Source organism: Sus scrofa, chromosome 9, assembly GCF_054392235.1.
Source record: "Sus scrofa isolate SSC_HxYL_T2T_F1_AM1 chromosome 9, Sscrofa_HxYL_maternal_Yorkshire_Landrace_v2.0, whole genome shotgun sequence".
Classification (NCBI taxonomy): domain Eukaryota; kingdom Metazoa; phylum Chordata; class Mammalia; order Artiodactyla; family Suidae; genus Sus; species Sus scrofa.
In genome coordinates this window covers 100172716-100187351 of record NC_139391.1, presented here as the reverse complement: position 1 = coordinate 100187351, position 14636 = coordinate 100172716, and the positions used below count along the sequence as shown (strand labels likewise).

Genomic DNA, 14636 nt, shown 5'->3' with positions numbered 1-14636 from the left:
ACAGCTACTTCACAGGTGATAAAAGTCTTCATAAGTTGACATAATAATTTCTTGATTTATTTATTAACTTTTCATTTTAAAATTATACATAATTCATCTTACACTATTTTATAATGCAAATATTTCTGCATGACTATTCTGCAGAATAGTCTGGCTACTTTAACCTTCTACCAACTTGGAGCATGGAAAGCAATTTATAACACACTAATTCAATTACAATAAGGAAATATTTGAAGTTATAAGACAGAAGCTGATGTGGCCAAAAAAGTGAACTTTGAATCGACTATATGTCAGATAAAGTGAGTATACAATTGCACTGCTATTTAAAGAACTTGTCTTCTTTAAAGGTAAGGAGAGTCAAACCTCAAAATCGATGAGGTTTGAGGTGATTATTTCCATTTGCGAAGATATTGTTAAAAACAGTACTCTAGTTACAATTATGTATTCGAAGTTCCCACTGTGGCACAATGTGTTAATGATCCAGCTTGCATCTTTGGAGATGCTAATTCCATCCAGATCCAGTACAGCAGGTTAAGGATCCAGCATTGCTGCAGCTGTAGCATGGGATGCAGCTCCGGCTGGGATTCGATCCCTGGCCATAAGCTTCCATATGCCTTGGGTGCAATCAAGAAAGAAAAAAAAAAAGTATTCATAAGTCATGAGTTACCTGAAAATATGTTGATAAGACATAAAAAAGGAGACAACTTCATGCACAAATGCGAATTGCATACATCTCTATTATGCAAATTAGATGCATGCATTTCTAAAGGTCTTGGTCAAAATTTTATGTTTCTTCTTTCCTCTTTTAGAATGAGTTTAATTATCATAAGCAAGATCACTCTTTTTAAAAATGTTTAGTCAATTCTTTGGTATAACAAAAATGTAAACCCTGTATCTAAGATTCTAATGAGAGCCCAGAGTATATTAGTCATACTGCTCTAAGTCCTTTTCAGATGCTTTCATTATTTCAGGAAGTTCAGTGGGGTATCACCAAAAACTACAGGCCCTTTAGTCACATATTCTGGGGCTGAATTCCATAGCTTTTCCCCGAACAAGTTCTTGAAATGTGTTTTTTGTGTGCTATGACTCATGAAACTAAAAACAAGGGAAGAAAAAACTTTAACTTTTCAACAACTGCCAGAGTAGAGCACAAATTCAAGAGAGACTAAACCGTGAAGTACAGAACCAGATAATTGTTAAATAATTATAAATATGATGTAACAATAAAAACTAAGACATCAGCATGTACAGAAGCTTAGATAAGAAAGGTAAAGTGATAGGATTTTTGGTCCAACTGCAAGCAAGAGAGCTTACTAAAAGAGAATAAAACAAATTAAAAAAAATGCAACAATTCGCAACACAAGGAATGTGTGATTTTTATATCTATAAAGGTATATATATAAAGTGAGGAAAAGCATTCAAATACACACACACACAGACAGGGAAATGGCAGCCCATATCTACATTTCTAGAACAGAATTAAGTCTCAGCTTCTAGGACTCTGAGGGGACATAGAGGTTTCATAGGTATATTTTAAATTTTTGAAACATCAATGATATGTGTATTATACATATAACATTTGAAAGGGAATAATCTTTAATATACTTAATATAGTAGATGTCCTTAAGATTCAAAGAGGAGGAAAAAGAATATACATTTATTGAGCCATTTTGGTGAGAATTTTGAAAGCACAATCATCGTGTAGCACAGAGGACATCTGGCCCAGATGATGGGTCTTGTCAATAGCAATAAAATAGCAAAGACTGATGAAGAAACATGTTTGCCTTATCTTTAAATACTTAAGATTGATTTATAGACATGACTGATAACATAGCTTTCTTTGCCTGAGAATCTATAACAGTAGTGATCTGAAATTTTTTATTAATCCAAATAATACATTATATTTTGAAAAAATGATTATGAAAACAATTAAAAATATATACTTATTATGATCAGATCTATTATACTTAGCATCAATAGATAAAAAGAAAAAGGTAGAATAGTAGTAACTTGAACTAGGGAAATAAAGTAAGCATTTAATTGAAAGAAATTAAAGTTTTCTGACCAGAGAATGGTTCACTTTTTATGTAGTTTCTCACTATGATTATTCCGTATGCTTTCAAGTATAATGTTTAAAGACAGATTTTATTTTTCAGAACAGTTTTAGACTTAGAAAGACATTAAGAAGATAGTACAGGAGTTTCCTTATAAGCATGGAAGATTAAGGATCTGGTGTTGTCACTGCAGTGGCTTGGGTTGCTGCTGTGGCATGGGTTTGAATCCTGGCCCAGAACTTCCGCATGCCACAGCCCAGCCAAAAAAAAAAAAAAAAGGAAGAAGAAAAAGGTAGTACAGAGAGTTTCCCTATAACCCCCACCCAGTTTCCCTTATTATTTTTACATCTTACCTTAGCATGTGCATTTGTTACCATTAATAAACCAATATTGACACTTTATTGTTAACAAAAGTCCACAGTTGATTCTGATTTCCTTAGTGTTTATCCTATGTTCTTTTTCTTTTCATGGATTCTATCCAGGATACCACATTACATTTAGTTAGTGTCTCTTTGGCTTCCTCTTGCTTAGGACATTTTCTCAGACTTTGGTTTTTATGATTTTGACATGTTTGAGGAGTACTGGTCAAGTATATTGTAAACTGCCCCTCTACTGGAATTTGTCTAATGTTTTTCTCATGGTTTTTCTGGGATTATGGGTTTGGGGGAAAGAGAATGAGAGGGAGAGTATTCTTTTCATCCCTCAAATCAAGGGCACATACTATCAACACACTTTTGACTGTTGAGGTTGACCCTGATCACCTGACCAAGATAGTGTTTGCTAGACTTATTCACTGTAAAAACTCTTTCCCTCCTTTCCATTCTGAGTAGTCTTTGAAGGAAGTGGCAAGCTCCACTCACACTTCAAAAGTAGGGAGTTATATGTTCCCCTTCCTTAAGGATAGAGTATCTACATAAATTATTTGAAATTCTGCTAGATGGGAGATTGGTCCCTTCTCCTTCATTTATTAATTTATTCATCATTTATTTATATTAGCATGCTTCTTGGAAATTTATTTTATACTTTGGCTTATAATCAATCATACTTTTTTTTTTTCCTCAAATTGTCCCAGCTTTGGCCAGTGAGGACTTTTTAAATTGGCTCCTGTGTCTCTTTGACATACCTTTATCATTGCACATAGGTAGTGTGTGTGTATGTGTGTGTTGAGCATTTGTTTACTTTTTTACATAAGATGATCTTGGTTCACATATATTTCCTGCCCTGGTCCTAGAATAAGCCATTTCTCTAAGGATGCTTGGTTCCTTTCATTGGAGAATGACATTAGAAAACAAGATATAGGCACTACCTGCCATATATATAATTTATTTTTAAAATAAATGCCATGTTTAAGCTAATAAGTAACATATTCATTTGTAGTAGATTTATGGGTAAATTTTTACCTCCCTATTTTATGCTTTGCTGTATCTTCTGTTTTTTCAGTAACGATCATGAATTATATCTGTAATGAACATCATTACTATAAAAACAAAAGATCTAAGAGAATATACACCCCATTTCAACAAGAAAACTTACATTGGTATCAACTTCTACTGATCCCATATTTAGTATTACAAGTAAACTGAGAACTCTGAGAGCTCCAAATGGTTATCTTTGAAAAGAAGTATTGTATTTATATTTCAAAATTCCTCCAAACAAGAATAGTATTCATTTTTTTACCTAAGAAAACATTTCTTTTTTCCCATAGAACAATCATTGCAGATATGAAGAGCAAAGATTTATCTGAAAGAAAAACAGCAAATTCCAAAATGCAAGAAATCCTGAAGTTCATGTGTATGGACTGCTCTTTATGAGAAGGACAAAAAACAAAAAGTAGGAAGAATAAAGATCTGACACTGATTTTATATTCCATCAAAGAAAGCCAAATTATTTAGATATAACTTTAGATCATGACATAATTAGGCAAGGGTTCAGACATCAGTATAACACGTTTTTTAAAAAAAGCCTTCTTTGGGACTATTTAAGCAACTCGAGGGTGCTTTTTTTCTTAGACATTGTTTTTAAGCAGTTCGTACATGCTGATAATAAATGCATAGATTATATTATTTCTCTGTCTCTTCACTAATTAAAATGCTAGATAATATCTCTACTGAGCAATTTTATTAGTTTAATTTCTGCTAATGCAGTATGCTTGAAACTAAACATATTTAACTCATATTTATTAGGTATCAGTTGTATATGCTCATTTCTGGACCAAACACCATAATCCTTAAAAGTTGTTCAAAATATTCAAAAGACTGACGAAAACAAATGACCAATTAAAATGCACAATTAATACAGGAAAAATAAATTGGACATTTACCTGATGGTAGATTAATAATGTCACCTCTATATACCCCTCCAATTTTATTTTCTATGAAAGTAATCATACTATATTTCTTTCAAGATGCTCAATAATTTAGACTTTTTTGCTTATTTTATTGACTTTGTCCTTAGTAATTATAATTGATTCTATTCAATTATAAAAATATAGCAAATGTTTCCATTTTTCCAATGATTTACTAGTAGAACATACTTAAAAACATAAAATGTTGAAGTTATGTTAAATGTCCTATAAAGGAAACAAGAGACATAAAGTACATCATTTCTAATTTCTGAAGCACAAGACATTACATACGTAAAAGAATAATAGATTCAGCTTCAGAGAGATGTAGACTCTTCTATGAACACTTGGTCACTTAATTCTGTTTATTTGATATATTTTTATGGGAGGGTAATATTTGTGGATTATTAAGCTTGCCAAAGAATAAGCAAAGTGTCTAAATTTACCAGCAAAAGATTAGCAAGCTGCTTAAAGATATCTTGGTTCATGACTATTATAAGTTATTAAATATTATTATTAACATGAGATAAATGATAAAATATTAATGATGATAGATTAAGTCACCAAAATCATTTAAAATCTAAATATGAGCAGTATATCTTATTATGTATTCCATCTTTTTGAAACACTTAACTGTTTTTAATAATTTACATTTGTAAATGTCTAATACTTTAGGTATACCTCACTACTATTACTCAAAATTCAAAATGATTTCAAAAGTGTTGCAATTTCTTATCATTGTATTTCTTGTTTGCAGTGAATCTGTTTTAGCTATATGCTCCTTTCTAGTTATTATTTAGGTACTTAAATTTAAGGTGAAGTAATGTGGACATAGATGATATAGATTCTCATTTCTTAATTGGATCCTCCTAAAAATAGAAGAAATTAAAAAATAAAGCATAATTTCTTCCTAAGAAGTTACATTTAAATGTCACTTTTTACTAAGTATTCTTATATATCCTCTCACATGATCATTACATTGGTCGTGTATATTACACATTATGATTAATCAGCATCTCACCACTTCTTTCTTGAAAGTGTAAAACTCATGCAAAAGAGGAAACTCTCCTTTCTAAAATCTCAGAGAAAGTAGAGTATAAAACCAAATATACCTAAGCTGATCTTTTTAGGTAACAAAGATTTCTAAATCCAAATGAAGATATAAAAAGAGAAGATAATTTCTTTACCTCAAGGTCCTTCTGATCCAGTCAGGAATTATAAACAACAATGCAAGAAAACAATGGTTGAAAACCTAGAATATGACTTGAAAGGCAGGGTGAAGATATCAAAAATAAAAAGGAATTTTGGCCAAGGTTTCTGAGAGTAGAGAAGTATCTTTTAACTATGTTTTGAGGTAGCAAATATGTGATTTACCAGTTTGCTTATGATCAGTCTACTTATTTCACAAATTTATATATTTCTTTTTCCTTCAAGGAATATGTTATTGAATATTGAAATACACTTTACTTAGATATAAATAATTCCAGATATTTACAGGAAGAATAACCTTTGAAATAGAGCCATGGTTACTCAGGTCTATTAAATCGATCATGTATTAATTGACAAGAATGCTCCCCAAAGAACATGTCATTGAAGCATTATTATCTCCCAGACAGAACAGTAAAGTTCAGTGTCATGTTTGTTTTTTCCAAAATAATGAAGCTAGAACAATCTGAAGACATATTAATATTCACTAGACCAGTACCAATCAGAATGTTTTCCCCTTGAGACTGAGAAATTGATATTCCAAAAACCTAATAAAAATGGGGATGGCTTAACTCAATAACTCTGTCCAAGCAGAAAACAAACTCAGAGATCTCTGGAGCACAGAGATTTTTGCCAGTTTCAGAGGATATCTTCTTCAGAGATACTAAGGTCTGTGATAAACCTTTTGAGAGTTAACAAATACCCATGCAATGGAATGAGAACATAGGATAAACAATAAGAACTGAGCACTACAAAACTTTCTCTCTTAATATAACTTGAACCCTAAACAACATATTTCCTAGTTTTGGAAAAGAAAAGATGTGAGAGTAATTTAACTTGGTAACTCAAGTTCAAACCTATAGTTGGTCTGTTAGCTGTCACTGGAAACAGTACATGTGCTTCCTCTGTCTTTGTAATTGTTTATATTCCTGACCTTCCCTGACACCAAAAATAATTCCCACTCCCATCCTTCCCAGCCCTTCCCACACACACACACACACACACACACACACGCACACACAAGATTAAAAATCTTTTATCTTTGTGCATTTTCCCATGTGAAATTATAAAGCAAATTCATTAACCACGACATACCTTTAAAGGCAAATTCTGCAAAAAGGCAAAAGAAAAGATACATAATTATCTCTTTACCTTTTACCCTTAGTTTCTGCTGGTGTTGGTTACAGTTTTCTGATAATTCCAAAACATTTTGAATTGCCATTTTTCCTTGACCTTCCCTCTCAGAGCAGAAGAGTAAATTAAATTATTACTCCTACCAAGTGAATGGGCCACAGACTCTTAGAAAGTTGAACCAGTGGTGCCAAAATATGAATTAAGTTTAAGTCATGAAGGCAATACACAGACTTAGGAAAAACTTCATTAATCTCAGGAAACTTTCTCAACCCAGCCATGGCATTACAATTTGACAAAATATGTTCTTTTTGTTTTCATTTTCCTTTATAAACATTATTAAAGTCACTAATAATTCCTACAAGGTACAATAAGACCTATATAAACAGATTATTAATATCATGTATATAGGATTCTTGGCCTATGAACTTGATGTAACCCATATCCATCTTCCACCCTGTATCCTATTTAAATTATTGGGGTTCTTCCCCTACAAATTATACAGATACTGCAAACTTATCTTAGAAGGGTCCTCCCTTTAGGTGGGGCCATGGAAAGCTGCATAAAGTCCCTAAAAGGTGACCTATATCCAAGTAAAACAGTTCCAGTTTCAGCTCTACCCCTAACTTATATTTGAACACATCAACTAATATCTTTACATCTCATTATTCTCATATCTAAAATGAGAATAACCGCCTTGCCCGTCGGTGCCATTTGCAAGAGATGGCAACCCCCTAACCATCAATACCATATTTAAAAATGATGATTTTTCTTAAGACTGCAAAAGCCATAGTGGGAAACCACACATTTCTGACTCTGTGTCTCTGCTTTCTTTCAACTTATAAGAAAAAAAAAAAGTGAAACGTCATATTCTTCATATTCATTGTTGAGAATATTAATCATGAAAATGTACACAGCATCCAGGGTGTGTAAGTGTTTGATAAATGTCCCCTCCCTTCTCCACCAATTTTCCACTTCACAAATGGGCAAATTCCATTTGAAATGTTTGCGGTCTATATCAGTACGGCTCTATTGTCTCTCAGCTACCTCTTGACCTTATTCTTATCTCTTCCTACATCACCTTCCTGTGTTTCCTGGGCTTTCTTTCCCAAGGGTCAAGGCCTTTTCCCATCTCCCTGACCTGTACCATCACTTTGTTGCCTATCTGCGATGGCTCCTCTGGCCAACTTTAGCTGCTGGGATGAGCCCCAGTGACCCCAAGGATGGACAGAGTTAAAGTAACTCCTGGCTAGGGCTGCTGACATCCAACCTTTCCTGCTCATCCTCCTCCCTGTCTGGCCTCAGAACAGCAGGAGAAGCGAAGGCATTACTGAAGTGATGACATGCGACTCTCTCCCTTCCCCATCCTTCACATTTTTCTTTCCACGTGCAGTACCGGGAAGGCTCTGACCGCTCTTGCCCTGGCGGTTGCCATGGTTACACAATAGCAGCGCCAGACCCAGGAGGGGTCTCATCCCGTCCCTTTACATCCGTTAGGGACCCCCCCCCCGCCCCCCTCCACACAAGGAAGGAGAAGCTTTCAGGCAAAATTTGAGACTTGTAGTCCCTGCCCCCTGCCCCCCCCCCCCCACTTCTCTTGCAAATGGCACTGAAGGGCAAACGAAAGAGAGGAGGGACTTTGAAGGCGAAAGAAAAGTCCTCCTAGGGAGATTTGCCTTTTATTATGGCTTCGTTCGGAGCTAAAGGGCGAAAAGTTCTCCTATTTAACTCCAATCTCAGTAACACGGAATTCGGGACCACAGCGGCCCCAGCTTCCGGGCCGCTGCTCCGGTCCTGTCCGCTCGAGTCCAGCCTAGCGGCGGGTGCGCAGCGTCGCCTCCTCCTGTCAAGTCCCCTACGCGCGCTGGGATGTGCTGGGACGGAAGTAAAGCAACTCAGCTACTAGGATGAACTCAAGTCGTAAGGGAAAGAGAATAGGCTGGTACGGAAAACCGCCCGGGCGCTGCCAGGGCAGCCCATTAACGCGTACTCTCTGGGCGCGTCGCGAGGGGGCGGGGAAGGAACACCCGCGAGGTTAAACACACTGGGTTAAATTCCCAGCAGGAGTCAAATCCGGGCTTTTTCGGAGCGAGACAAGCCGAGGCTACAGAGGGATGACCCGCTCCCGCAAGAGTGCGTTTTGTGGGAACCGCCTTTCCCAGTCAGCCAGCTTTTAGGCTGGTGTCTACCTCCAACTTGGCCCTCAGAGTCCGGGAGGATGCACACTCCCGTTAGATGGAGCGTCGCGGTTTCCTCACAGGGGGAAAAAAAAAAAAAAAGGCGTCGCCCATCCCTTCCCAAAAGCACTACAACACAAACAGCCACCACGGTCTCCCCGTCCCCTCCCCCAGCCAATGGGGAAAAGGAACGAGGGACGGCGCAGACGTCCTGGGTCAAGTCCCCTACAGACAGTCCCCACCGACGCTTCTGCGAGTGAACCTGCAGCCGGCGGAGCCACGGGGCCACTTTACGGCGCGCTCCCGGCCGCCCGGGCCCGGGAGGGAGCGAGGGAGAGAGCGAAGTTCCCGGGCGCGTCACGCAAGGAAAACTTTGCGCGGTGCGGCCCGGGAGGCTCCGGCTGAAGCGGCGGCGGCGGCGGCGGCGAGTGGGGACGCTGCCCGTCGCCACGCTGTCCCCGCGCCGCGCGTCCGGACCGTCCGCGGCTCAACGCCCAGATTCCCCGACTGGCCCCCCCACTCGCCACTCCTGTCAGTCCGGAACGGTCTTTCCGTCCCAGGACGTTTCCTTATCTCCCGGCCGCTCGGCAACCCATTTCGGACCCACAGTCACCCCCAGATTCAGTTACCCCTTCTTAACACCGCGGTCCCAGGCGCGCCCTCCCATTGGAGCAGCAGGTGACCAGAAATCCGCCTTACCTACAGCGAACTCTTCTCTCTCTCTCTCCCTCTCTCTCTCTCTCTGCGCCGGCAGTCTTTTCAGGGAGAGAAGGGGATGCAGGCGGTAGGCGTGAGAGGTGGCGACCCAGGGCACCGGCGCGACCTCCTCTGAGAGGCAGCCCTAGCTGAGCCCCGGAGCCGCCAGCGGCCCTGGTGGAGCGCGGAGGATGCGGCCGCAGAGGCCAGGCCAGGAGGCAGGGGGCGCTGCTCCCCCCCTACACTCGAGCGCCCTGCCTGGAGCAGAGCGGAGCCAGGCACCAGCTGGAGCGGTGCAGAGGCGAGGGTGGCGAGGAAAGGCACGCTTGGAGCGGGAGGGCGGTTTTTAAGTTTGTGGTGTGACCGCAGCAGCTGTCCTGGGAGAGACTCAGTCTTTCTAAAAAGGGGATGCTCAAAACGCCAGGGATTACCTCTCCCCTTCCGATCTCCTCCCCCAGCCCCCGGCCCCCCTTCCTCGTGCGCACGCCAGTCCTCCCCAGCGTGCAAAAGTCCATCCCTGTCGCCGCGCGGGCTGTCAGCAGCGTGGATCAAATGTAACTCCGGCCGTGCTGGGGGATGATTTTCAGGACAGGGCACTCAGTGTGTAAAGCAACTTCTGATGTCGGAGTCCTCGCCCCGGTGGCTTTAGGGGCCCTTTATTCTATACCATAAAATCTCCAAGGACGCCCTCCCTGCAGAAGAAACAGGGCAAACGTTGTCTCGAAAACTCTAAGCCTCGAAAAGAGTACCTGTGTTCTAGTACATAAAACCCAGATCCACTGTGACTGGCTTTGAAAGAGCAGTAATGGGGATCTGCTACCAACATCAGTCCTCCACTAAAGAGCTGGGACGGAGGAAGGACCAAGCAGACGGAAAACAAAAAAAACAAAACACACACAAGATGTGAGTCTTCTTTACCCTTTACCTCATACCAGGCCAAAGGGGTTATTGTCATCTATTCCTGTCTTGGGAAGTTTCCTTTGTAGATTGGTAGACACCTTGGTAACTCAATAGAAAACTTGGAAATGTATGGGGACCAGGGTTAGTCCACATTTTGTGGAATCTGGAACTCACAATTTGGAGGTGGGATCCTCTTTAAGAAAATTCATACAGAAATAGCTTAATTCTACAGATTTTACAAAAACATATGACATATGAATTCATTGTTAGGCTGCTCTCAGGGACATGGAAAGGGCCTGTGCAAGTGATGAGTCCAGAATGTGGGCCTTCTTGGCTGCATGGTAAATCCTTCAGTGATTGGAACTCTAGTGTTTGTGGTCACACACCTTGCACTTATTAGGCCCAAACATAAAATTGACTTGGGGTGGAGCCATAGAGAAAAAGCTGTCATGGGGTCCTGCATTTGTCAGCTTGATTTAAGAGCACAGCTTGTAAGGTCCCAGAGCTCCCTTGGCAAATGACAAGGGGTATTTTGGTTTGGGGGCAGTGAGCAGACAATGGTAACAATGGAAAAACTGGTCTGGTGGAGGGAGGAGACTCCTCATTCAGCCTTCCCTCTGCAGCAGAGAGCTGAGGGCCACTAGAGCTAAATGAGTCATTTGAACTTACAGATGGTTGGTGGCAAAGTCAGGCTCAGGAGGGACTCAAGTTTCCTAATTCTGACCAAGGTTCTTTCCTGTGTCTCATGCCATCCCATCTCTATAACCTTGGTTTTGACTCTCAACCAACCAACCCCATAATTTTCCTCTTTGGATACAGGAAAATTTAAGGCCCTGCAGACTATTCCAACCTATAGTCACATTTTTTTTCTGAATGCTTTATAGTCACTTATACCACTCATTTTATAATTAACCATACACTTGGTGTGTTTATTGCAATTTAAAATATTTGTATATTGTTTTCATTTGATTATGCTGTTGCCCTCAGTCCAAATTGCAAGCTGATTGTGAGGACAAAATACCTCTTTTTTCTCTCATAGCAGAGATTAGGGTTTTACATATAGTGGGTTCCTGATAAGTAGTTTCTGCTTTATAATAATTCTCTGTTTATTGATTTTCTAATAGTTTTGTCAGTTTATTGACCATATATATATAATTAACTAGGATTGTGGTTAACTCTGAATTTCCCCTTTTTCCCTCCTTGTATAAAATCCTAGGTTAAAATACTCAAGCCAGATAACATCTCCCTTTTTTGATACAGTCTCATCCTTTTCCACAAAGCCCCTGCAGTATTAATCACTCCCTCCTGTTTTTCCAGAGCATTTTGATTTCACTACTATTATAAGTTCCTTTAATGTTGTATCATAATAAGTTATGCATTTGTCTGCATCCTATACAAGGCCGTTGCCTGTGTCCTGTTTCCACAACTCCTAAAACAACGCCTATGAACTTGTATTGAACTGATTTGGTTTGAAGTGCACAGACTTCACATTTAGACTGCATTTACTAGGCATCCTGAACATACCATGAGAATACAACATCTGGAAACTGGGTTCTGTGCTTTCTTTGCTTTTAATTACTGAGCAGTCAACAAGCAGAATCAATTGTAAAGCCTAAAGCTGTGATGAATGGCCTCAGCTGTGTCCAGGGCTTTGGAATCCTCAGGGTACTTGTCTGAGTGTCTTGCATATGGTGGGTGCTTCACAAATATTTGGGGGTTAAATGAGTTAATGAAAATAGTGGATGTGATGACAATAATTACTCACTTCACTTATGTTGAAAATTTCTACTATTATACAGGATCCCAACAGTATGGTTTTATAATCCTTTTTAAGGGTTTGAAATTTATTGTCATCAAAAGCAATTTGGTAATCTGTCCTGTAGTGTTGGTTAATATGATAGTTGAATCCTTGAAATAACACCCAGTGGGAGAAGTCTATTTTATATTAAGTTTGTTAAAATGTAAAGTGTATTATAAAGTTTAGCTAATCCTCAGGTATGACTATACAAGATTCAGCAAGTGATCCTTAATTTCACTGAAAGAGATGTGTGTATTATCAGTAAGAACTCCCAGTTGTTGCTTCTATACCTGTTTCAGTCTGAGGGAGACAAAAGGAAAAAGAAAATACTGTCCAGGTGCTTATATGGTCTAGGCTTTTCCTCTGTGACATATCTCTCAGTATCTATCTTCATTAAGGCTCACAAATAGAATCTGAGTAAGTCATTCTTATACTATCATGGTAATATATGTTATATAATAATGAAATACACTGCTTCTCAAAGGATTACATTTTAATACTGAATGAAGGCAAAGAATAAATTTCTAATTGTAGAATTTCAGGAATCATCACTCCATGTTGGGAGCCATAAAGGAAAGTAGCAGGGATGTGAAAGAGTAGAATAGGTGTATTTTAGGTTTTTCCAACTCCACATATAGTTACCTCTGCCCAGAAAACAGAAGAAAGATAATTACCAGGTCCAGAATTAAATCGAGCAGGATCTCAGAGGATTTGACTACACTTAAAGCAGAAGGTACTTTTCTTTACTGTTTTCTATTCACAAAGCATATGGAAATTTGGTGAATTTAAAGGGGGAAAAAGGAGATGAGAAAAGAGATTGCAAAATTCTGTGCGTAGAGCAAGAAAATGGAGATGAAACCCAAGCCACTTAGTCTTCATCTCTGTAAAACTAATCATACCTTGGTCAGACATAAAATCTGTCTGCTTTATAATAAATACTACCTTATGAGAGCTTTCCCACATATTTCCATATTAGTACTGACAGATAAAAAATGTTTTATGAGAAAGTTCAGATATTTGTTAGTGTATGTCTAATTGAAACAAGTGATGGCATGAGTTGAAAGTAACTCACCTACTGCCTAATCTTCTATCAGCTATTTTCCCCTTATAAACTGCAGATATATATTTTTTTCCCATCTGTTTCATTTGATCCTGGCAATTCACTCATCATTGGATCATTAGGTAGTTACATATTAAGATTATTAGGTCATGTTTAGTGGTGGAAAAAAACACACCTGACTTTTATCTTTAATGCAGTATTAATTACACCTGCATAGAACTCTCAGAAGTAAATGATCCCTGTTTCTCATCGTCGAATAAAGACAGAAGATAGTTTATGGTTAGTTAATCGGAATGTAAAGCTGTCAGAACTTTGCTTAATGTCTTTGAGTTTTAAACTCTTGTAACATCATAAATAATCATAAACATTCAGAGTTAGAAGAGGCCTCGGAGCGTTTCTATCTCTCCTGTTATCATAAGGAAACCAAGGCCAAGAAGAGGGGGTTTCACCTAGCTCCTTTTGACTCTTGCCTTGATGCCCTCTGGAAAACAGCACCCTGCTATACAGCCCTTTTTCTGAAAAAAAAAAAAAAAATCAGCTATTTTTTAAAGCGCTTCCAAGCCAGAATCTTAAGGTTATATTTACTTAGCTGGGTTGGGGTGTGGTGAATAATTAAATTCAGCAGGAATGCACTTCAAAATAAAAATAAAAACACAGCCCAACCCCTTTGGCCCAAGTCCTGAGACCTCAGAAAAGAAAACCTCCTTGACTATGCACATTTACTAGAGGCTGGAAAGGCTTTCTGTGTCTGATATAGGATTCCATACAGCTACTGCAGAATAGGCGAGTTTAAAATCAAATAAATGACTTTTTTTATTTTTAACAATGTTCTTCTATAATAAACCATCCCCAAGGAAGGATTTTAAGAAAAATAAACAGCTTTCCCATACATCTTAAAAGAAGAAAAAAAAAAACCCTTAAGTTTGCTTTTTTTAATACCTTATACCACTACCACTCCACCCTTAGAGAATGCTTTAGACATGGTGTATTCTTCTAAGGATATGGGGCAGGCTAGGGATTCGTTAAGGGTGATGAAACCAAGAAAAATATGCCCTCTTGTGGCTTATTTGTTCTAGTTCACAACTAATCAACAGTGCTCTATTATTTCCTGCAACTCAAACATACCTATATTCCAAGTGGAATTAAACTATTCCTTTGTGCAGTAACTGGAAAGAACAGGTCCCTGCAGACAGCAAGAAGGCATTCCAAGATTTCTGCATTATTCAAGGTCATAAGCAGCAGCTAAGCCACAATGAAATCAGTATCCCTAAAA

General features: G+C 38.8%; 2 protein-coding genes across 4 annotated transcripts in view; one reads left to right on the top strand and one right to left on the bottom strand.

The window, feature by feature from the left end:
• The window catches only part of SEMA3D (semaphorin 3D), a 205474-nt gene extending 195479 nt beyond the window's left edge, over positions 1 to 9995 (bottom strand). For both annotated transcript variants that reach the window (XM_021063476.2, XM_084977284.1), the window contains exon 1: positions 9609 to 9995. The gene's annotated coding sequence lies outside the window, so the exon portion shown is untranslated. The remainder of the gene's footprint in view (positions 1 to 9608) is intronic.
• LOC106504979 (uncharacterized) overlaps positions 3043 to 14636 on the top strand; it is a 980193-nt gene continuing 968599 nt past the window's right edge. The window contains exon 1 of one of the 2 annotated variants that reach the window (XM_084977285.1): positions 3043 to 10508. In XM_084977285.1, coding sequence (XP_084833411.1) covers positions 8968 to 9591 — 624 coding nt within the window. In that variant the 5' untranslated portion in view covers positions 3043 to 8967 and the 3' untranslated portion in view covers positions 9592 to 10508. The remainder of the gene's footprint in view (positions 10509 to 14636) is intronic. The other variant, XR_014816008.1, reaches the window with a different exon arrangement.